This window comes from Panthera pardus, unplaced genomic scaffold, assembly GCF_024362965.1.
Source record: "Panthera pardus isolate Hobbes unplaced genomic scaffold, ASM2436296v1 HiC_scaffold_24, whole genome shotgun sequence".
Lineage (NCBI taxonomy): Eukaryota > Metazoa > Chordata > Mammalia > Carnivora > Felidae > Panthera > Panthera pardus.
This window is the reverse complement of record NW_026526810.1, coordinates 47835259-47859428: the sequence shown is the minus strand read 5'-3', so window position 1 is coordinate 47859428 and position 24170 is coordinate 47835259. Positions and strand designations below refer to the sequence as shown.

Genomic DNA, 24170 nt, shown 5'->3' with positions numbered 1-24170 from the left:
TCTTTGGCTCAGGTCACGATCTCGCCGTTCTTGAGTTGGAGCCCTGTGTTGGGTTCTGTGCTGACAGCTCAGAGTCTGGGCTGCTTCAGATTCTGTGTCTCCCCCTCTCTCTGCCTCTCTGCCCCTCCCAGACTCACACTCTGTCTCTCTCCCTCTTTCTCTCTCTCTCTCTCAAAAATAAACGTTAAAAAAAAAAACACTAGCAGGTATTGTGGCCCCAGTTCCTACACCTGCAGTCAGACTAATAGTCTCAACAGAGAGGCAGAGTGAGTTTCATTGCAGCCTGATCCAGGGTAAATGGCCGGAGAGAGGAGGGCAGACAAGATAAGCTCTGTGAAGCTACAGGTGGCACCTTCCCTATGAAGAAGGAGCAATAAAACTTCCTAGTTTCTACTTTTCATTGCTTTAAAGCCACTGATAATTTATATACTCAGGGATTAGTAAATTTTTGGGGCATGGAAACCAAACGCTGTTAAGAATAGGAAGAAATGTTCAAAACTGGCTTATATCCCAGTTTCAAATGAATTTGGTGGTCAAAACCCAGTATAAATACTTGACCACAATTTGTATATATAATTTTCAGTGTGGGCTATCTTTCGGGGCAAAACTGGGACCTACAGTTGCCAATTGCAAACTCTTAATGGGCTAATGTCTATTAGTTTGCACATTAACTATGATACTATTTTACTGCCCTGCTGGCTGACTTAGATGTTATATCAGTAGGTTAGAGACTTGATCAAAATGGTGACTGTTGCAGCTAAAAAAAATTACCAGCCATATCTGGGTTGTTGGCAATCTCTGATTTACAAACAGCACCTGCACATACAATAAGCATTTGGCTGATTTCTTGTTCTGCAAGGAGGGCTTTGGTTAAAAATACACATATTTACAATATTTATAATTCGGAATAAAACCTATAGGCTGACAAGTAAAGGAAGGGAAAATATGTGAAAATCAGGAGGCATTTGGAGGAACTGTCCCCTGGGCACACCAGCCTGAAGTTTTCCATGTCATCAGGAAGCAGGAAAGAAACCATTGTATAATGTGGGATCATTCTACCTAGAGGCTAAGGAGTGGCTTTGGGATGATCTGAAGACCTATGGAAGCTGAGGGGGAAGAATGTTAGGATTTGGAGGAGACAAATGGAGGGCAGGAGGAGGCATAGATGCCTTCTTCTATTTTGAATTTGCTCTGGCCAAGACATCTGGCAAAAAGGGGTAGGAAGCTTTCTTCCTTTTTCTCCTTCTGAACCACTTGGCCTTTTCTTTCAGAATGCAGAAGTCACATTCTATCAAAACAAATATATTATGGATTAAATAGGTGTTTGCGGGTCATCCTAGCCTATCAATAGGCCTCTCATAACCAGTCACTAACATCGTTGTGTCCAACCAGGAGCTAGGAGCTGTGAGGCCCAAACTAGGTACAGGATGTCATCAGGATTCCTGGGAATTGATGAGACAGAACACACTAAGATGAAAAGACCGCCCTACACAAGTTATTATAAAGCACCAAAGCAAGATCACAGAACAAAAGAATAAAATAATACTGCAAAAGCTTACAGGACAAAGGGAGTGCTGAGACAGGGAGGTTTGAGAGCCTGAGAATGTGGGGGCCAAAGGTAACAGGTGGAATCTCATGCTTAGAAGAGAAGTATAAGGAAGATGTGATATACCACTAGCCACGTGTGGGGTTTTCTATTGGTTAGATTTACTAATTCCAAATAGCCAACCTAAAAGCAAACCTTGGATTTGTTTATAAGTTGGAGACTGTATGTATTTTCTTTTCACTAGGGATATTTGGCGGGGGTGGGGGGGGTGGGTGGGCGGCGGTTGAGGGTGTCTCTGTGATTTACCATGGCAGGAAATACCAGCATTAGGGAAGGCCGAAAGGTCACTTGGAGCATTTTATGTAACAAGTTCCTAACTATGGCAACAAACAAAGTACCAAAGAAGGAGAAAGCTTGCTTGCCTAGAGTTTACTGTGTCTGGTGTTCACTCCGGAGGGAGCAATGACTGGGTTAGGGACCGTGGGCTGGGGCCCAAGTTGGGATCTCAGCAACTTCACTTCTTAGCTGCTTAAGCAATCGAACCAAATTACTTATGTGGACTCTGTAAACCTCAGCTTCTTCTCATGTTCAGTATGGTTGTGAACATTAAGTCAGATAATTTCCATAATAGCTCACACCTAGGAGGTCACCCATGAATCTTAGTCTCCTCCCCATACCCCACTTTCTTTGTAAATGGTATGGGTATATTTGGTAAAAGTATTTTAAAAATGTAAACCATCTGATATGTAAATGTGTTTTAATCATTTTAGTATAATTTGGGGCTCTCTTTGAAGGTTAAAAAACACATCTACCCATTTTCTGGCCCAGAAAGAACTTCTGATCTACCTCTCTGCTAAGCATATCCCTCAGATGTCAAGTGCTAGTTGGGCCAGTTTGGGGAGAAGAAGGAGCTCTGTGGATTGCAGCCGCTGTCCCTTCCCTGCAGTTCCAGTATATGTGAAGAGATCCTGGAAAATCAGGCAATGTGGGCACCACCGTTGTTTCTAAGGAAAAGCCCAGATATGCTTCCCTCACTGGTTGTACTTATTCAAATGTCAACTAAAGAGACCGCCCTCAGCTTTTATTACATGATTAAGTAAAAAGGAATTCAGAATTTCAAGTGCAACTCTGTTTGGGTCTGAAATTCATGGCTTGTGGTGAGGATGCGAAGCTGAGTGTCTCAGAAAATATGGGCCAGAGACAAACATCAAAAGATAGAATTTGTTTTTCTCCAAGGCCATTGCCATAGGCTTCCTAGCTGTGCCCTAATAATAAGGAAGTACTCATTTTGATATTCAACAAATACTTACTGAGTGCCTACAACATGCAAGGAATTGTGCCAAGAACCACCAGGGATATGTGAGGATAGCAGTTATGTAGGCTTTAAGGAGAGCTTACAACTTAACTAGGGAGATAAAAACATACAGACATAAAATGTCCCTAGAAGACCATTTATGAGAAGTATTTCCTCAGGTAAGGGAGAAACCGCTTTCAGGTAAGCTGATCTGGGACATCTTCAAAGACAGAGAGCCTGAGCAGAAGCAGGAAAGGGGGCTTGAGCTAAGTGGTACAACATGTATGATTAAAGGCATGAAGGAATCAAAACAAATGACCTGTTTGAGGGTGAGAAGCAGGGACTGTGCTGATAAGTCAGCAAGGCTGAGAGAGGTCAGAGAGTGTCTTTAAGTATTAGGCTACACACCTGGAACTTGAACTTTTCTCTAGCAGACTAGACTTTGAGGTAAGTCTTAATAATCATTAAATCTGACAGTTATCAAACCTATTTTTAATAACAAAATCCCTTATTTTAATTGATATTTTATGTAGAAGCCTAACACCCCACTAGATAAAAGCAGAGTGTGTGCACGTGGGGGGCACTGACTGGGGGGGAGGGGTCCTGTCCCCTTAGTCTCCCCCTTCTCACTGTTCCCCTCTCCCACCCTAGCAGCTCTGGAGACCTTTTCTATACCTGAAGGATCCAAGGGGCACAGACTGAAAACCACTAATTTCCAAATCCTAATGGAAAACTACCAGAGGTTTGTGAGCAAAAGAATTATTTAATCAAAGCACTATTTTAGGAAGATAAATCTGACAAGATAGATTGTAGAGAAGCCAGGAAGCAGGGAGACCAATTAAGAGATTATTACAAAATTTCAGACCTAAATTAACACAGGTCCCAGGAAACGACTGAAGGTTTGACACTTAACATAACTGCAAAGTTAATTTATAGACCGAGGACATCTGTATGGGCTCCTGGATCATCCCTCTTTCTGGGAGGCAAACATCCTAATACAAGAGGACAAGATGTCTCTTTTCTTTAAGACGGTGCTCCACTGTTTAATGAAATGTAAATGTACATTTTACATAAAGTGAGAAATTATTAGTTCCCTTTAACAAATGTGTTTAGAAAGATGTTCATTAGGGAACTGGTTTGTAGAAATCACTGTTTATGCTGTTTATAATTAAACCTACCTATGCATCTGGTACCATCGGGAGAGGTGTAAAAACCAGGAGGACATTTGCAAAAGTAACTGCTGACCGTGTTTGTACATTCTCCCCCATCGCAGATCCCAGGAATGGTGGTGCATTCATCAATATCTGAAATGTAAAGAAGGGGTTACTATTCACAGAATGCAGTATACAACTGTTCATCACCAAGGGAGGTTCAGATGTAACACCAGTCAAACCATGTCCCCAGAAACAGCAATCTTTACAGAATAAAAGCAGCACATGAAATAGTCAATTCATTGACTATTGACCCAGAAGTGGGTGCTTCTTCTTTCAACACAGTCTTACCCAAGACATTAGCGCAAAATAAAAGAGACTTGCCCTGTAAAATCTAAAAGTATGTACTGTTGGGGCGCCTGGGTGGCTCAGTCGGTTAAGCGTCCGACTTCGGCTCAGGTCACGATCTCACAGTCTGTGAGTTCGAGCCCCGCGTCGGGCTCTGGGCTGATGGCTCAGAGCCTGGAGCCTGCTTCTGATTCTGTGTCTCCCTCTCTCTCTGCCCCTCCCCCATTCATGCTCTGTCTCTGTCTCAAAAATAAATTAAAAAAAAAAAAGTTATAAAAAAAATAAATAAAAGTATGTACTGTTTTACCAACTAACTATAGCATGCTAAGATTCCAAATGTCACTTAGTTTAAAATTTTGTTTTTCCTCTTCTCTCCATGTTTTGCACTGAGTTAATCTCCCTTTATACTTATTACTCTGTATTCTGCATCAGTTCCTACATTTCTTTACAATTGGATTTTCCACAAAGCAGATACTGAAATCCTACAGAGACCATGTGGTCTGAGCGCTGACCAAGACTCAGCGACATCTTGGTGTTTTCAGGGGCACTCAAACTGCCATGATGATGGTTTTCTGCGGGTTTGGTAAGTGAATGGTGGGGGGCACTGGGATGCTTCACCCAGATCTCTCTCAAGGAAGGACTTGTCCCAGTACTAGGGGTGCTATCAGCAGACAGCCTTCAGTTTTCAGCTCCTTCCAGGACTGCCTGAGCTGTGGAGAGCCGTCTCAGCCTGGACTCCATGCTTCCCATGAGCCCAAACCCAGTGACTGATCATGGAGAACAGGAAGATGGTGGTCTGGTCATCTGCACCAGTGGGGAAAGCTCTGAAAACCACTGAATACCCTGTGGGGTCAGCAGAGGCCATGGTTAGAGTTAGCTCTCGGGGCCCAAGGCCAATGGTCTCTTCCAAGGAAGCAGTAAAAGTTCCTTAGGACAAATACAGCCATTTCCTTCAAGGGGAGCTTTTCAAGAACCAGATTCAGACACTGACAGTTGTCAACAGATGTGGCACCAGTGAGGGGGAAAAAAGGAATTGAGAACTTCCTGTTAGGCTAAAAGTAAACTCAGAGCGCATGACCTTGACTCCAAGAGGAGTGGGCTTTCTGCACTCACCTAGGGAGAGGTGCAGTTTGACCCAAGTGCCCTGGGAGTATTGCAATGGCCAGACTACACTGTGGGCACTCAGAAAGCCCTAAATTAAAAAAAAAAAAAAAAAAAAAAAGAGTATTTCTTCTCTAGTTTAAGTACTGCTCTTCACTTGTAAAACAAAATAGAGTTCTAAGTGGACCAGATTCAAGTGTCTTCTGACTCAAGTTCACCCTGTTAGTCAAAAAGGCAGCAGAGACACTGTTTACATGCAGTTTAACCTTTTTAAAACCAAAATCCCCATTCTTCTATGCTAGGCTAGAGGCTAAACCAAACAATATTTCCCTGCTTATATTAGAGTCAATGCTAACATAAACAGCATTGTCATTGTGAAGTTGTATAATGGTAAAGATGTATATTTCTTTTCCGGCAGAAATTTTACTGGAGTCAGTGAAAGTCAGGCTGAGAAACCACCAAGGATGGAGCCTAAGGTTCTAGAACTAGCATAACATCAGCAAGCACATTTTAAGACAGTTCTTTACCATCAATCCTCCTGCATTTACCAGCCACACTCCTACTTAAAAAACAAACAAAAAACAAACAAACAAACAAGCTCAGCCTAGAGGATTCAATAACCCTATTTAAGAATAGAAGAGGATGTATCCCTGTAACACAGAGGTATCAAAAAGAAAACATACCTTCCTCAAAATGTCCCTAAAGATAAATGTCTGAGTCATTAAACTCCTATTGAAGATCATGTGAACAACAAGTGTCTATTAAAAGAAATATTTTTCTACCTGTTAGTATAAATGACCGTGACCATCCTTTTTAAGGCCACTTAACATACACCAATAGCCGAAGGGGTTATTTAAGTGACAAAACACATCAGAAAAAGTTATTCAAAAAACAGAATGAACTGGCAGGACGGAGCAGACATCTTTCACATGCTGGCTAGGTTAGCTTTGGACCCTTTACTGAAGATAACAGCAACGACAACAATAATAATAATGAGAGTTGACAGGTATTGAGTGTGAGGCATTGATTAAATGCTTTATGTGTATCAACTCATCTATTACTCACAGTATAGATATGGGCATAGGACCTAATCTCTATAATTCTGGGATAGAGATAGCTATCCCAGGGATAGCTCTTGCATTTTCCTGAGGCCTTCAGAAAACCAGCATGAGTAACACTCAAAATAAGAACAAAGAGGTTCATTTATAAAGTGATGTTAAACCCAAGTCTCCCATTGCCAGGGGCTGGGCAAGAGGGAGAGGGGCAGGGATCCCACCTAGGCGCATGGCCCCAGAGGTCAGTAAGTCAGGAAATACATCATAGTATACACCTCCCTAATTTTCACCCAGATAAAGATAAAACTGGACTAGGCCAAATTATTCCATTTGAAGGAGCTTAAATGGTTTTGAATTCCCTTTAGTGTCCTCTCCTCGGTGACATACCCATTTTTCTTCATGTGTCTAAGGCCCTTCTACTTTCCTGAGTCTCCTTGCTTCTCAGTCCTGTTGCTTCATGGTGACAGGGGCAGGAGTTCTGATTTTGTGGCCAGGCTATGGTGAAGTCCCCTCAATAGTAAAAGGCCGGAATAAAGTATCTGAATCGAAATCACTTATACTTCGAAACTCATACTAATCTATTATTTTTTCCAGGCTCTTAGCATGCTGTATTTACCTCCCTTTAATAGAATTCAGGGATCCCACATAAGAGAGTTGGAGATCAGTGGATTTCTTAGCATTTCTGTGAGCCAGTCTGTATTAAATATCAGCCATAAAAGTAAATCAGTTTGTGGGGGCCTGGTGGGAAGTGAGGCTTGACTGGGAAGAGATGCTTCTGTGCTCTGGACACTTCTCCCTGGCTCCTTAGGGCAGAAGGGAGAGGCAAAGCTGCTGGGAAGTAGCCATGCTTATGGTCTCACTGGCCTCTTGCTGTGTGTCCAAGAAGGGACACAGTGGTAGGCCCTTTCTGTCCAGATTTGCTGCCTGGACACAGGAAAATCCAGTGTAAAAAATCTGGCTAAAAAGTAAATAAGCTGATTCTTCAAGTCATGTTGAAAATATTATCAGCCCTACTATTTTATAGTCATACCATATATGCCCGCATACAGCACCTGCTATCTGATCACAACTGGGAAATAATGAGAAATGTGACAACTGAGTCTGGATTACAGAAATGGAAAGGACCCCGTTCAACCTCCTCATTTGAAAGCTGCAGTAACTCAGAGCTGGTAACTGATTTGTCCAAGATCACACAGGTGGGGGAAATTACCAGGTGTAGGGCCAGGTCTACCTTATTCCTAGGGCTCTTATGCCTGCACCACAGAAATTGTGTTCAGCAACATGTAGGGAGCTGGTGACCCTGAACAGTGGGAGTCAAGGGTTTACAATGAGCTGCAGAGCATGGGGCCCCAACTGTAAGTCAAGTAGCCCCAGGAGTAGTAAGTCAGTGGGTCAAGAAGCCCCAGGAATTGTCCTTGGTGCCTGAGAGGATAAGAGCCCCTCATAGCAAGTAGCCATCAGATGAATATGTCACTATTTCAGAAAGGGGAAGTCTTAAGGTTTTTGGCCATGTATTAGGGAGGACACAGATGTAGGGTCTACATTTTTAAAAAGTCCTTTGCATCATGCAGTGCTGGTATAATTGCTAAAGGCTGGGCTGGCGGTAATCTAAGTCCCAAAATATTAGTGGTTAATTAGGAATCCAAGGGACTTCTTCCAGAAATAAAACTTAATCCTTTAATTACACTTTTTATTTCTTAATTTCCTCCCACAGTAACCTATGCAAATATGGACTCGGTTTCCAAAAAGAAAAGGCTCGTGTGTTCTTTCAATGTGCACCCTCGAGAGTCATTGGAAAAATCAACAATGAAGGTGGGCGTGAACTCTGTTTCCCTTCCCCCCCCCCTCAAATCACAGCTATAAATCTCAATATTCCTTCTTAAATTTATGAAAATTTAATAATTGTTACTTGATCACTTCTGCTTGATCGTTTACGTTTCAAAGGAATCTAAGTTGCACGTAATGATATAAAATTTGGTATAGTTTCAGGGGAAAAGGGATATTTTAAGAAGGGAGAATTCTGCAAAAGGCAGATCTCACTGAAAAAAAAAAAAACTGCTCTCCCCATCCCTGAGGGAGTAAAGGTTAGCAGCTTGTAAATTTGCTAAAGCCAATTTTTTATTGAATTGGTTTTTTAAATAAATTACTGTGGGCTTCCAGGTACCCAGTTCCTTCCTTTCCAAGTCAAGAGGAAGATGCATTTTAAAAGCCACTCCAAGTAATGGGAAAAGTGCCAGAACGATTTTCACAAGGGCACAGAATCCCACTGTGGCCTGACCATCTTCCCAGGGCACACAGATGTTCTCTTCATCCCTTCACTGTGTGGGCCAGTTTTTCTGGAATTGCTTCTATTGACCATCCTATCAATCATCCTATGCCCAGAGTTGTGCCATTCCCATAGACAGGCATAAAGCTGGAGAAAAGCAAGGGAGTTGAAGGAGGAGACCCAGTTCACCAAGCGTTCTCAGAGGACTTTCTGATTACTCTCCTACCCAAGTAAGACAGGGCAATAATGCCCGAACCAGCTTCCAGGCCAGAGTACACATAATACAAACAGGACATTCTCTTCCAGTATCAATTTTGCATAAAAAAAAATAAAAGAGAAGGGAAAAAAAACCCATCATCTGAATTTAATGTAACCGTAGATGGCTAAGGGAAAAAAAAAGGTCTAGCCAAAAGTATGCTGTTTTTATCTTGCTACTGATTTCAATATGCAGCCGGAAAAAAAAATATTTGTGAAAAAGGATTAAGTAATTTTCAGACTGAATTTTTTTGTCCATTGGATACAGCACCATAATAGGTTTCTTAGTATTAACAAAAGGATTTTGAATGATTTTTCTTTCAGTCTGAGTATTAAATCTGTGCATCTTCTGTCTCGTTCACAACCACACAAGGTGATCAATCCTGACAGTTGTTAACTGACAGGTGAGTGAAAGGCAAGGGACACAGGAAAACAATTCTACTCCAAGATGGAAGCTATCTAATTCCAAAAAGCAAAACTTGTCCAGAAGACTGGACAAGTCATATGGATCATAGTGCCCTCAGTCTTGAAGCTGACTGTATCTAAGCTGAATATATCAAGCCGAGAAAACCTGAAAATATAAGACACAACCCATTGCTGAGGTGGATTTTGCATGCTATTATAAACCTGACAGCTTATTAGTGGCATAAAGATATATGTATATAATACCTGAAAATATATACTGTAATATTTAAAAATTTTCAAAATATTAGGAAAGATAAATATTAATATTGGAGGTTATGGCTTACATCCTGGAAAGAAGGCAATATAATATGACATCACAAGTACCACAGTGTGAATCAAAAGAAGTAAATGCTAGTGCCATCTAAATGACTTCAAACAGGGCACTTACCATACCCAGTTCTTTAATTTATAACATGAAAGGGTACAGGTACTTAAGTTCTTTGCCTCATTCAGTAGCAACATCCTCTGCTTCTAACTTAAATCTACAACAGAACTTCTAAAATACGTTGGCCTGGAAGAGTCAACTTTATCGTTCTTTGAAACTTACTGTGTTTCTACAAAGTCCTAATTCCTTAGGAAGAATGTATTTTTCACAGCTACCTCAACTGTTCATAGCATGTTCAAGAACATATTATTATAAATTCTATGTGATTAATAACTTAAAAACAACTCTAGGGGCACCTGGGTGGCTCACTCGGTTGGGTGTCTGACTACGGCTCAGGTCATGATCTCACGGTTCATGAGTTCGAGCGCCACATCTGTGCTGACAGCTTGGAGCCTGGAGCCTGCTTCTGATTCTGTGTGTCCTCCTCTCTCTGCTCCCTCCCCCACTAATGCTCTGTGTCTCTGTGTCTCTCAAAAATGAATGAACGCTAAAAAAAAAAAAAAAAAACCCAAAAAACAAAAAAACTCTAACCCATAAAGATAATTCCATCAGTGCCAGATTTCAGATTACTCAGTTTCAGGGCAAGTAGATATCAAACTTCTCATGTGTCATTTATGAACTGCTCTTCAAATCTGAAGCTGTCTTTCCCACATATGATATACTGTGGCTATCCACAAAGAAGATTAATGAACTAAGCCCATGACTTAGAATGAATTATTCCTCATTGCTGGGGTTTAGGAGTATAGACACAACAGCAGCTGCTTTTAACAAAAGTGCATGCATCTAAATGCAACTTTATATCACACAAGGTACAGCTAAAAATGAAGGAAGAAGTTTTGTCTGCTGAATTTGATAAGAGATGTACCTTGCTATATTACTGTCAGCCATTATACATGCAAGGTGCATGCACTCATCAAAGAAAAGAGAGTTGGATGCCGCCTACTTATTTCCTAGATGTTTCCCTCTCATGGAAAAAGCATTTCTTATGGCCTTGGATGCCAGGCCTCTTTTTGGCAAGCAGCAGTAGCGGTACATATGAACATAGTCCCTCTATGCACATTTTAGGAGCTCAATCTAGAAACTAAATGCAAATGTATAAATTTACCTCCAGTTATTTTTCTGTTTGATTACCATTAAAAAAGCTTCCATTTGATAGGCACAAAAGAAAATACTAACCTTGTACTCGGAGCATAAATAGAAGAGTTAATCTCTCCAAAAACTAACAAACATACATTTTAACTAAAAAAAAAAAAAAAAAAATCAGAAGATATGTCCTTCTGAATGATACGTAATGATTAAATTTAAATTCATGTCTCTAGAACTATGCAAAAACATGTGTCTTGAACATTTTAACCCAAATATTGGTTCAAAAATATTTCATGTTTTAATATTTAATTTGATTCAGATGGATCTCTTATTTTGGGTCTATAAAAGTGGAAAAAGCTGCAGGGTTTTTCTGGTTCACTAGCACAAAGGCATATTATTCCTGGTAAGAATATTATATTTACACATTCACAGGAATGACAAAGACAGAAGGATTTTGGAACAATTTACAATAAAGCTTGTCGTTGATTTGCGTTTTGCCTGCCCCTCCACCCCTTCACTGCAAAGCATAGTATTTCTTACCTTCACATTTTTGTGATGCTTCATTAAATTTGTGTCCAGCAGGGCATTTGCACTCAAAAGACCCAACAGTATTAATGCAATTTCCTCCTTGACAGAGCCCAGGGATGGCCTGGCATTCATCCACATCTGTCAGATTTTAGGAAACAGAGAGAGAGAGAGAAAGGGAGAGAGGGAGACATTCATATAAAAGTTACTGCAGAAAATGTGACAGTTTTTATGTCTATATTACTCTATTTATGTCAACGAGTTATTTGTCCATTGTAATATTTGGAATACAATGAGAGAAACTATTTCTCACAATTGTTTTATGTAAAATAAATTTTTGAGTAACATAAGTTGGTTAGTAACGGTTGGTAAGAGGTCACAAATGTTAATTTTCCCACCTTCCATCTTCTCTTGTGTAGAAGGCAATATTTATACTGATTTTTGTGGGTTTTATTATGAAAGCTGCAAGTTACAGGATGCAATGATTAAAAGGCTGACAATAATAACTAGAGTTATTCAAGAAATTCTTAGAATCAAAAAGCAACACATTTCTATAATAAAACTGTCTCTAAGACTTATATTGAATGATTCAGTTAAAGCAGAATTTACGTAAGATCACAGAGACTATATGAGACAGTGAATGCTTTTATGCAGATGAAATGGAAAAATGTTCACCTTCCATTCTGTAGAATTGTCTTGTGCAGTAAAAATTAAACAACCCAGGAAATTAGACTAAGAAGTGAGAGAGACCCGAGATGAATACGCAGTCTTACTTTGCTGGCAGAGAAGCCACCAGAGGGAAACTTTTTAAAGTAAGTCAGTGTGTCCTCCCAGCTCAAAACTCAAGCACCTATCTGAAAAGATTCTACCTGCCCCCTCTACTCTCTGCTCTCATCTTCTGACCTCCTCTCCCTCTCTGTCACTCTCCTTCTAAACTGGCTTCCTTGCCATTCTTTAAATATACCAAGGATGCACTTGCCTCGGGGTTTTTAATAGTGGCCCATTTGCCTGGATCATTCTTCCTCCATAAAGGTTCACACCATCCCATCTATCGGGTAGGTCTCTGTTCACTATAGCAGTACATCCTTCACTGGCCAAACAGCAACAGCCAGCCCCCTGTCACTCACCACCCTTCCTACTTTGCTTACTTTTTTCCTTAGGATGAATCACCAGCTGACCGAATAAATGCTTGTTTGCTTTGTTTTGTTTTATAAACCCATTGTCTTTAATTCAAGTTCCAGACAGCAGGTTCTTCCTCTGTTTTGTTCACTGCTATATCCCTGGCACCCAATAACTATGGTCCCACATGTAGCCCCACATATGAACTTTCTAGGAACAAAAGTAATCAATCCAGGCTCATTGTGTTGAGTTGGAAAGACTGTAAAAAATATATGTACATTCTCTCCATCTCTTCATTACATATGTATGTATATATGTGTATAAATACACACAAAAGTCTAGTTTAATAAAGGACCCCCAGAGTGGCAGTCTAACTTTTCTTTCTCTCACTTTGCATATTCTTTTAGAAATCTGGAAGCCTAGGGTACTCTCTTGTTTTACCCTTCATTGTATGAAACAAGAGAGTGATCACCAGTTTTAAAGGCTCTACTACCCCATGTTCTTCAGAAAAGTTGGCATGAGGGAAAGGGTACTAAAGGAGCAACAATTTATTTTGCTATCAAACTGTCACTGTTTTAAATGGAATGTCCTGGCCCACAAATGAATCACTATATGTGCAGTATAATTAGATTATGTTTTATAGCTGATCTCAATTTTATCTGAGACCAGAAGTTTCCATTCTCTTGATATGCTGAATATGTTATTGAAATGTTATTTGAAATTGATTGTACATATAAGCAAAATTTGATAGTCCTGTTGGTCATAATTTTTGGCCAAGAGGAAATACACAGGAGGGCACTTCTCTGCTGGCCATGCCTTCCACGACTGAAGACAGAATAAGCTCCTTTATGAACCCATTTGCCCACAGCCCGTCACATCTGGCCCAAAGTCTAAAAACACTGGAAAGGATAACAGAGCCCCAAGCCTATAGCAGACTTGCTCCAAAAAATCCCACACCCAAACATGAAGAGTTTCATTCTCAAAGTGTCAATATAACTGCCATTTTGATTTCATGGGTTTCACAAAATTTCTGATAAAAATCTTTCTTTTTCCTGACTCTTGAATAGCAGAGTCAGGAAGGGGCAGAAAGAAAATGGTGGACAGGTCTAGATTGTAGGAAATGCACAGCAAAGTCACAGAGTAGCCACTCTTCTCTCTCCCTCATCATTCTCTGTTCCCCAACTGTCTCAGTGCCTCAACCTCTGACAATGACTCATGGATGGATAGTTGGGCACACCAAATCTGGCTTTCTGGTCTATGTCAATGAGTTCACGGGTATTAGCTGGCTTCCAAACACCAAAACCAAGAATTTCTTCAAAATTCACTTCTAAGAGTAAGAAAAATAACTAAGGTTCCCAAGAAAGGGGGAACTAAACTAACTCTTTACTTTATAAAATCACACAATAGACCCCTTTGTAATTCCTTTGTTCCAAAGTGACTTCTTGCTGCTCCTGACATTCAGAAGGACAAGTTGAAGGGCACATAAAGGAGCTGTATGTTGTACCCAGAAGTCAGGAGCCAAGACCAACAGTGTTTATCACAAGTGGAATTTGTGGAAGCAGAATTTAATGGAGACCCACAGAACTGTGTGATTCATCTCAAATTCTGTTTTACTGCATATCAGCCTTAGAATTAACACACAGAACCAAACCAAACTGGTATCTATTTGCCTCAGAAAACCATACCCTGAATTTTCTGAAAATATTGCAACTTGTTAAAAAAAAAAAAAAAGCACTGAAGATGTCTAAAGGAAGCAGATACAGCCTGGGAGTTTTCAATCCCATCAGTTTAGTGCTGAACTGCCTCCGTTCACTTCCTCCTGTTTCCTGCCAGACATCCAGACAATAAAAGAATTTGTACAGCTGGAAGAATAGGAGTAAAAGCCAAAAACAGAGTAAGGGCTTCTATGGGAGACAGGAGAAGAAGCAAGCAGGCGACATCTGGGGATATTTAAAACTGTGAAACAAATCTTAATTTATTTCTGACTTGTAAAAAAAAAAAAAAGCATAATGTAGCATGTAAAATGGAGAGAGGAACAATTTTTTTGAGGTCAACTAAGGACAACCCAGGAGACAGAGGAACTCCAACAATATCAAATGGAGGGAAAAAAAATAAGAAAAACAAAGTACCTTGTTCACAAATTTTGCTTTGTGTTTATACATAGCATTGCTCTAACGCACAGCATTACTGCAACCAGTATCACACCACCCCACAGAAACACCTCTGGGTTCGGAGGGGGAGCTGCTGGCAAGGAAAACTCCAAGGAGACCAGCTGCTCTCTCTTGATCCACGCTCCTAATGCCTAAGTTGGATATCATGCCGTCAGCGAAATCGTGAAGTTATGTCTCTGACACCGCTTTTCCATTCTCTCCAACTTCACTGGAGAATGGCTCTCCAGAGCAAATAAGATGAATCCATTAAGAGCTCCATCAGCCAGGGGTTTACCTTGACAGGCTCCCGTACGGATATTTGGAATGAAGCCTCGACGACAGGGGTGGGGCTGGGCGGGGCACATCTCACAGGGGTGGCCCCAGGCTCGGCCGACAGTGGCACAGCAGAGTGTTTTTGTGCAGACAATCCCGCTGAGCTGTCCCTGGCACATCTGGTTGCTGACCACGGTAAAACACGGGCCCGTCCTGTAATCTGAAAATAAAGAAGGAGAATTCCATGAAGGTCCAGGAAAGCAGGAACCATCACGCAGAGAAACAGCTGTGCCCCATCTTGCTGGACTCCAAACTGGGAAACAGTCTTCAGGGATAGAACCACACATCACTGACTCTGTGCGAAGCCTTGGGCAGATCATTCTGCTCACCTCCATCTTCCTCACCTACAACATAGGGATAAAAACACCAGTTCCTATCCACTGTGAAGACACTGTTGTAAGAATCAAATGAGCAAATGGAAAACACTTTACAGTTGTGATGTCCTATAAAAATATAGCATATTATTACACATTCACTCAAGAAAATGTACCAGTGCCCACTATGAATCAGTCCCTGTGCTTAATGTAGATGTTTTGGTGATTAAAATAGACCACATCCCTGCCCTCACGGAGCTTAGAGTCTTATTATTTAGGCTGGAAAAAGAAAAAATTTCAAAACTTGCAATGAGGCAAGTCATGGCATTTTCTTCCTGGGAGTTCTTTGAACAAAAGAAATGGTTACCCGGTTCTTTTGGATTGGGTCCATCTTTTTTCAAATACAAAAAAAATGTGCAAGCAAACAAACAAGTAGGCATTTTTAAAAATTTACCCATGCAAGGACATTAGGCATTTAGTATAAAGAGGAAGGACACTGCTCTGAAATCACTGTAACCCTTAGGCAAAAGTCCATCTTAAAGTAAACAGAGATAAGCTAAGGCCATAGGAGAACTTCTAATTACTCTCACCAGATGCAAAATCTGCCTTCATTTTTGTTTTGTTTTGTTGTTTTGTTTGCTAAACGGAGAAAGTGAATCTGGATTCAGCAGCCAACAAACAAGAAAGATTAACATGTAGTGAGCAAAGAGGACCAAAGCCAGGCTGTCCCCAGCCTAGCCATGATACAAATCGAGACCATAATATCCCTTTCTGTTCTACAATGACCTTGGCAGATAAGGGAGGCTGGGTTATGGCGAGACCATAGGCTTCTATCCACCACCCAACATCGCATGTTTCCCCATGTCATTTTCAGAAATGCACAGTTTCCCATGAGTCCAGGGATGGAGTAAATAAATAATAAATAACTGAATAACCCCAGTAAGTTAGTTTCACCACTGAATTCTACAGTTTTATGAAAATCACTGTGTGTGCTAATGAAACTGCTGGGTTGGGTTTTCACTTTTCTTTGCTTCTTTCTTCTCTAAGTAGCTCATGAGACATAGATATGCAGTTTACCAAACAGCAACTCTTCCTTTACAGTACCAGCAAGAGTGAACAGGGTGGACCATAACCACATTTGGACAATAACTGAATCTTACCTGCAGGCATGCCACTGTTCTCCGTATTCTCTCTCTCCTGCTTTCTTTGCTGCAGTAATGACTCCAGCTCCTCCTTATCACTAAATGTTCTTCCTCACTCTCCCTTCTCTCTTGCTAAAATGAGCCACCTGTGGTCAATGGCACCTCCCTAACGTCCACGTGGAAAGAGGAGCCTTCTAAGGAGTTCCTAAAACAAAACGTCACCCAGTCTAGTTCAGCAAGAGGACTAGGTCCAAATTATGGTATTACTTGAGAGATGGACAGGATGGCCAAGACGTCGAGTCCCCATCTTCACATCTCCCTCTCTCCGTGCAAGCGCTTGCAAAAATGTGCTATGTGTATCACTGATGGAATGCAAGATGACTTTAGATTGTCATGTTTTAATAGGCATGTATTGTTTTTAAATTTTTTAATGTTTATTTATTTTTGAGAAGGAGAGAGATAGAGCATGAGCAGAGGAGGGGCAGAGAGAGGGGGAAACACAGAATCAGAGAGAGGGAGACACAAAATCTGAAGCAGGCTCCAGGTTCCGAGGTGTCAGAACACAGCCCGACGTGGGGTTCATACTCATGAACCGTGAGATTATGACTTGAGCCAAAGTCAGACACTTAACCAACTGAGCCACCCAGGCACCCCGTTATGTATTAATTCTAATTTGTATTATTAAAGAGTATACACATAACAGACTCTGATTTCACAAATATGTTTGCTATGATGAGGATTAATAAAAAAAGTTTAACTCAACTTAAAGGAAAATATTAATGAATACTAGTACCAGATATGCAAATGGGCCAAAAAATTGTGTAGATTGCACATAAACACCACCAGTGTTACCATTCCAAAAGACTAACCTTATACCTTTGTTCCCCTCAAATCTCTAATGCTCTAGCCCCATCTATCTTTCCAGTCCTATCTCCTGACACTTCGTCAGTTTATTGTCTTTTAATTTTTTTATGCATTTTTTACTCCCTTGGTTATTTTTTAGTTTTAGATAGTCAAGTTCTAGGTATATTTTAATATTTCTTATAATATGCCAGGTCTGTTCAAAATCCACTATCTTCTTCCATAGATGTTGAATTGAAACAAGAATACAAAACTTAAATGCTTGAGCTATTGAATAAAATCTCTGCCCTCATTTCATTCTGTCTATAAAGAAAAAATGACAGCACCATGACGGTACCATAACAGTTTGGAGCAAAAGTGCTTTTAAATGCAGTAAACTCATGGGCAAACTCAAAGGCTGTAGTCGTTCATTGTTTCATTCAATTCTTCCAAATGTTACCTATAGGTATTTAATAAATACTTCTCTAATATATGGCATTTCTTTTCTATTTTAACACTTTATTATATATTTTTGTGATTCTAAATAAATAATATTTCAGACAATTAGGAAAAGGTAGAAACATAAATAAGAAAATAAAAATCTCATGTAATTGTACCTAAAGAAACCCTTGCTACATATATGGTATACATATTAGGTTATTACCTAAGTTCACATGTGTTTTATTCTTGATCACAAAATAGCACTGTATTAAATACATGATTTTTAATCCTGGTTTTTTCACTTAACATTGCCAAAAGCACTTTCCCATGTAAATACTATTCCAAAGTATTATTTTAATTGCTAATAATTTTCCATCAAGTTATAACATAATTTATTAAATAATTTTCTTATTGCGTGTCATTTAAATTGCTTCCAATTTTTCATTATTACATACAACAGCGTTCATTACTGATGAACTGCTCTAGGATGAGAAATGTTTAGTCTCAGGCAATAGCCATCATTATTTTTATGGCTACATATACATATATTGCTTCTGAGACCAGCAAGATCACAGCAACATAATCTCTTATTTAAAAAATAGATAAAACCTTCTATGTTAGGTAACAAGGAAAGGATTTTAAGTTTGTTTCTTTTTCTCCTCTTAATTTACTGAGGTAAGTGCAAATGTTTGAATCAAACAGATTCATGCTGGCATGTCATTTTCAATCTTTTAAAAAACATAATGGAACAGAAATTTGAATTTACAATCCTCTCTTTGACACTGCTTGGATTTGGTTTTGCTTTTCACTTTGCCAAGATACCTCATGGAAAGACCTTATATAGAGGATTGCAAAGAATCAGGGTAGATGCAAACACATGTTTTGAGAGGGACACCAGCAAAATTGAGGCATACTACAAAATACAAAGAAAATCTGATTCAGTCCTGTCTGACACTGGCTCATGACTTCAGACATGAATTCCTCATTGGAAAACCTTCATAAAAAGAAAATAATCCTTAATACTTTTCTAGAGTCAAGTTCTTACCCTCATCTCAATATGAAACACATGGAATGGAATAGGCACTTGTTAATTCTGACAATTTTCATTAGGCATCTCTAGAGCCCTTAGGGGACCCATCTTTATTAAATATACTAGATATTTGGCCAAGAGTTTGAGTATGTATAACAGAATCTATAGACTTAACACATTTCTACACTAAATACTTATCACTAGGGACAAAGAACCAGATCATTGGACAGTGCATATTAGTAAGTGGACATAAATGTATTTGTAGGTCCACATTTTCAATAAAAATTGCTGAGTGCAGAGGGAGACGCATAATTTGGATGAAATAGAATTGGATCTAAAAATCTCTTGGAAGGTAAATGCTCTATTAACGTGGTTTTCAAATGTCATTCTGATTTGGCAGTGTGTGCTTTTTGTCCTGTGCTTCACTTAGATTGCCAAAGTTATGCTGTTTTTCTGTCCAATACTTCAACCACAGAAAAAAAAAATCTGCCCACACTCCCAATTCCTTACTAATAATCCAATTATTTACAATTATTCCCATAGCACTTACGTGATACTAGGCTAAATTTACATACTCTTTTTTTCAGATAGTCCCAGCACTAGACAGGGAATGTGCTTAATTCAATGCTTGAGTAATGTCTGACTCATTCCCTCAATGTAAATCATTATTCCTAATGCAACTAAAATATACTATTAAAAATACTCTCTGTTTGCAAATTGATTTACAATCACTTCCTTAGAAGACCTCTATGAACCAGGGCAACAGACCAAGACTTTACCAAATTAAAATGCAGTTTTAATTGTTTTTAATGGGCTTACTCTAGTGTGGCTAGTTCCTGGGAAATTCTGCATGTACATGTTCCCATTCTGAGTGGTGAGGCTTCAGGACTGTTTTCAATCCCCATGGATATATCAAGACTTAGGATCTAACCAATGTGTATCTGCAGCCTCGGATCCTAGGCCCCTGCCCAGCTCTGCAGCTCAGAATGCTGTGACCTGTGGTGGTACTTCACTTTCATTTGTAATAAGACTTCACCCTGAAGCAAATGCATCATTCACAAAGAAAGAATATTGTGGTGCACTGAATTCTTGTCACTCCTGCCCAGTCACTAAACCACAAACTGCAGGGAAGGCACAAGGATATAATTTTGGGCAGTAGGCTCCAATTATTTTAAATCCTTCTTTCCATAAAAATTACAAACAAAAGAATGAGATATCAATTTATCCATGACAGGGTCATAGCATGCTTCTACCTTCCAGGTAGGTTGGCCTGAGACACATCAGACTCCTAATGTGTGGAATTTCAATACAACCTCCTCAAGAAGGAGTTCAGGGAACTTTCAGTCCAAAGAAAATTAAAGCAAAGAAGTTCCATGATGATAATTAGTCTCATAACTGCTGCCATTTCTTCTTACTCCAATTATTCTTAACTTTGGGACATAAGCAGATCACCCGGGAAGTTCCGCAAAATATTAATGTCTGGACCTCTGTCCTCCCACAGCCCCTCGCCTCCCACCCCCATGGAATCCAATGCAGTAGATGCGGCTTGGGGCCAGGGTGTCCTTCTGTGTTTTGCAAAAGCTCCCCAAAGCGACTTTGTCTTCTTGGGCTCTAAACTGTCTTTCTGTCTGTCTGTCTGTCTGTCTCTCTTTCTCTTACCATTATTGAGAAGTGCTTATGTACCATTATTAATTGGAGGTATCTTCAAGTTAGCTGACTGCCTACCTGAAGGTCTTACCTTAGAAATGTGAGAAAGCCCATGAACTGGAATCACCACTACTCAACATAACCCAATTCCATAGTATTCCTTTCAATAGTGTTGACGGATTATGAGGCACTTTACTATGTTCTTTATTAATTTTACTAACCACAAGCTCACTAAACCAAACAGCAAATCAAAATTTCAGAAGGCTAATCACCCACTACTCTGCTGCCCTAACAGTCAATTGAATTCACATTTCTAGGCTCTCCCCTCCCAGTGTTAGAAAGCACATTTATACACATAACATCACTCCACTACCATGAACTCCCATTTCCAACTTCCCAGCCCAGTGCTATATGTGAGTGAAACGCCAGAAGGATTCTCCATCCAGGTTCCAAACACAGTAATCAAACTTAGAATCAGTAACAGCAAAAGTTAACTTTTAATTTCCTCCAGAATTACACTATCACAGATCACCTTGAAATACTTCCATGACTCCCAACTTGACTAAATATAAACTACTAAACATCATTTATGAAGTTTGTGCCAAAAACAGTCAAAGTTTAATCAAATGAATCCTACAGATCTAACTTGTAGCTGAGAGGACACATAGGTGTTAAGAACAAGACAAATGAAACCACAAGGAAACAGTCAGAAAATCCAGAATGTGTGATTTTCAAAGGCAACTATTCTGAACTTTTCCAAAAACAAATGACCCATCTGAGTAAAAAAAAAAAGTATGGTAGAGAGATTATTTAGATTAAAAAGACCTAATAACCCAACCTTACTTGGATTCTGTTTCAAAAAGAGACAACTGGGGAAATTTTATATGGGCCGAATATTACATAATATTGGGGAATTGTTGTTCTCTTAGGTGTGGTCATGGTACTGTGGTTATCTATGAGAATGTCCTTGTTCAGAGATGAAGTGTTGTGATGTATGCAACTTAATTTTCAAATTATACAGCAAAACAGAGTGTGTGTATATATATAAAACAAATATATACTATATAATTAATTATATTACATATATAATATATACATAATATTTAATAAATAATATACATATATAATATACACATATATTTATATATACACATATACAAATAAGCACATAGAGAGTATTATATGTATATAAGTGAGAGAATGTTAATATTTAATCTAAATGTAATATTTAATGTATAATACTTTATATTACTATTTCAACATTAATGTAAGTTTGAAATTTTTAATAATAAAAATTCTGAAGGGGTGAGAATTCCTTCTTGGGCTACTTTCTAGTGAAAATAGTACATTATTGTCTCTTCCATTTCATCCAAGCTATGCTTTTTTTTTAATTATACAGTAAATTTCAAATATACTTTCCAATCCATACATTTTCATAAAATACTACATGCAAGACAGGAGTATGAATATGGTCTCTACAGCATTACTTAAAGAATATGAGCTTTTGGCAAAATTTACTAAGCTATGTTATGCAAAATGTTTATCTTTTAGTAACTGTATCTGTACACCTTCTCTAAAACTAATTTCTAAAAATTTTTTTTCTAGAAATAGGATATAGGAATAAGCACAAAACTGTTTCTGTTAACATTCTGCTGACTTTTAACTTCTTTAATTCAGAAAAGTATTACCAATATAAATTTTAATGTAAATAGCATTCAAAACTGCAGAAACAAGGTGATATATACCATTTAATTCTAACATGCACACTAAGCAGTTCACCAAATCCAGCCCATAGTTCCATGGAACCCAATTACGTGCAGCAGCAATTCAATATTGTTAACACATTTTATTCTGTCCTATGATGGACTGCAATCTTGTTCGGGGAAGAGAATGCCTCCTATCTGAATCATCATTTACCTGACATTCTTTGTCATATACATATATACATTACACCTGTACATCGTACAAGTCATTATTCATTTTCACTTTGCCCCAAAGTTATCTCCAAACTACCTTTACTAGAAAAAAAAAATGGGGTGGTGGGGTGGAGAGAAGTCAAATTCTGGGTTGGGTGACAAATTTACAATCAAGATAATAAAATCATAGAGTGTCTTCATTTTTCATGGTCTGCAAACTGCACTTTAAAGAAGCAGCTGGCTCTGATTCATGCAGTTTTCAAATGGCTTGCATGAGTGCCATGTGAAACCAAACTGCAGCTTCCCCACAGAGCATCAGCTATGGAACAGCAAGACAAAAACAATAGTATTATATAACAATTTGATTTATCTGTTCTTTTATATTTTCTTCAAAGCCACCAAGTATAAAACATCCCCTGCAATCCAAATGCAAGATTAACAACACAAGAGTAAAGGGCTCTGTGATCAGTGATATTAAATATAAAACTTTCCAGGGTCAACATATTCTTAGATCAACTCATGTATCTTAAATGTGCCTTGTGATATTGCTTAATTTCCAAATACAAATTCTATATGAACGGAATTAAATTTCTGAAGGATGCTAATAGAATTATTATTGTAAAGAGACTTACACATAGAGAGTGTAAAGGCCTATGTTTGTAAAGGGGCAAGAAAAATAAACTGATTGGTATTACTCTACTGCAAGTTCTACTACTATGAGATACCTAGCCAAATTCATAGAGACAGACAGTAGGACGGTAGTTGCCAGGGCCTGGAGGAAGGGAGGAGAGGGGAGTTATTGTTTATTGGGTACAGAATTTCTTTTCAAGAAGGTGAAAAAGTTCTGGAGATGGATAGTGGTGATGGTTGCACACAGTGTGAATGCGCTTAATGCCACTGAGCTACACCTCTAAAAATGGCTAAAATGAAGAAATTTTGTGTCATGTATATTTTACCACAATAAAAAAATACCACTGCATAAAATAAAATCAGACATTCTGACTTCAATGATCAAGTTCAATGAGTAAACTTCACAGTTATAAAATGTAATCAAGGATTTCTTCATTCAACAAATATTTACGGAGCTACTGTGCTGTATCAGAGAGCAGCATGAGATAAGTCCCTGACTACATAGAATTTACAAGCTGGCAGGAAAAGTAGTCAGCAGATATGTGAATACATTTAAAATCATTTTAGATTTGAGTCTGTGATTTAGTCTACAAATGAAATAAGGACGCTGCCATAATAGAGAATAATTGGGGGATAGCTACCGTGGGAATCGTTATCAGGGAAGACTTCTTGGAGAAGGTGATATTTATACTGAGGCCGAAAGGAGGAAAGCAAGTCAGCGGTGCAAAGGGAGAGTAAGTGCTTCAGAGGTTTAAGACACAGCAAGAACAGTGGGTCTGAGTTGGGAGAGGGCCTGGTTTCTCTCGTAATGAGAGAAGACCACTGAGACCAGGGCTCAGAGAGCAAGGGGAATGGGACACGCCATGAGCCTGGAACATTGGGCAGGGACTGGATTACACAGCACATTCCAGGCCACAGTAAGGAGTTTGGATTTGGCTTTAAGCTCAACAGGAAGCCACTGGAAACACAACATGTTATTTTTTTAAGTGTGCTGCGTAGAGGGTTCAAGAGTGAAAATGGAGAGGTTCCTGAAGGATCCAGGGAAAGATGGTGGTGGCTAGACAAAGGTGGTAGTGCAGAAGTGGGGAGCAGCCAGCAGCAGGCAGATGTCTCTGGGAGGCGAGAACCAAC

At 39.3% G+C, this 24170-nt stretch overlaps 1 protein-coding gene across 2 annotated transcripts in view; it reads right to left on the bottom strand.

Moving 5' to 3' along the window:
- The window catches only part of FBN1 (fibrillin 1), a 232038-nt gene that overhangs the window by 112202 nt on the left and 95666 nt on the right, over positions 1-24170 (bottom strand). For both annotated transcript variants that reach the window (XM_053889084.1, XM_053889085.1), the window contains exons 6-8: positions 15042-15239; positions 11493-11618; positions 4019-4144 (exon numbers count right to left, since the gene is read on the bottom strand). In XM_053889084.1, coding sequence (XP_053745059.1) covers positions 4019-4144; positions 11493-11618; positions 15042-15239 — 450 coding nt within the window. The remainder of the gene's footprint in view (positions 1-4018; positions 4145-11492; positions 11619-15041; positions 15240-24170) is intronic.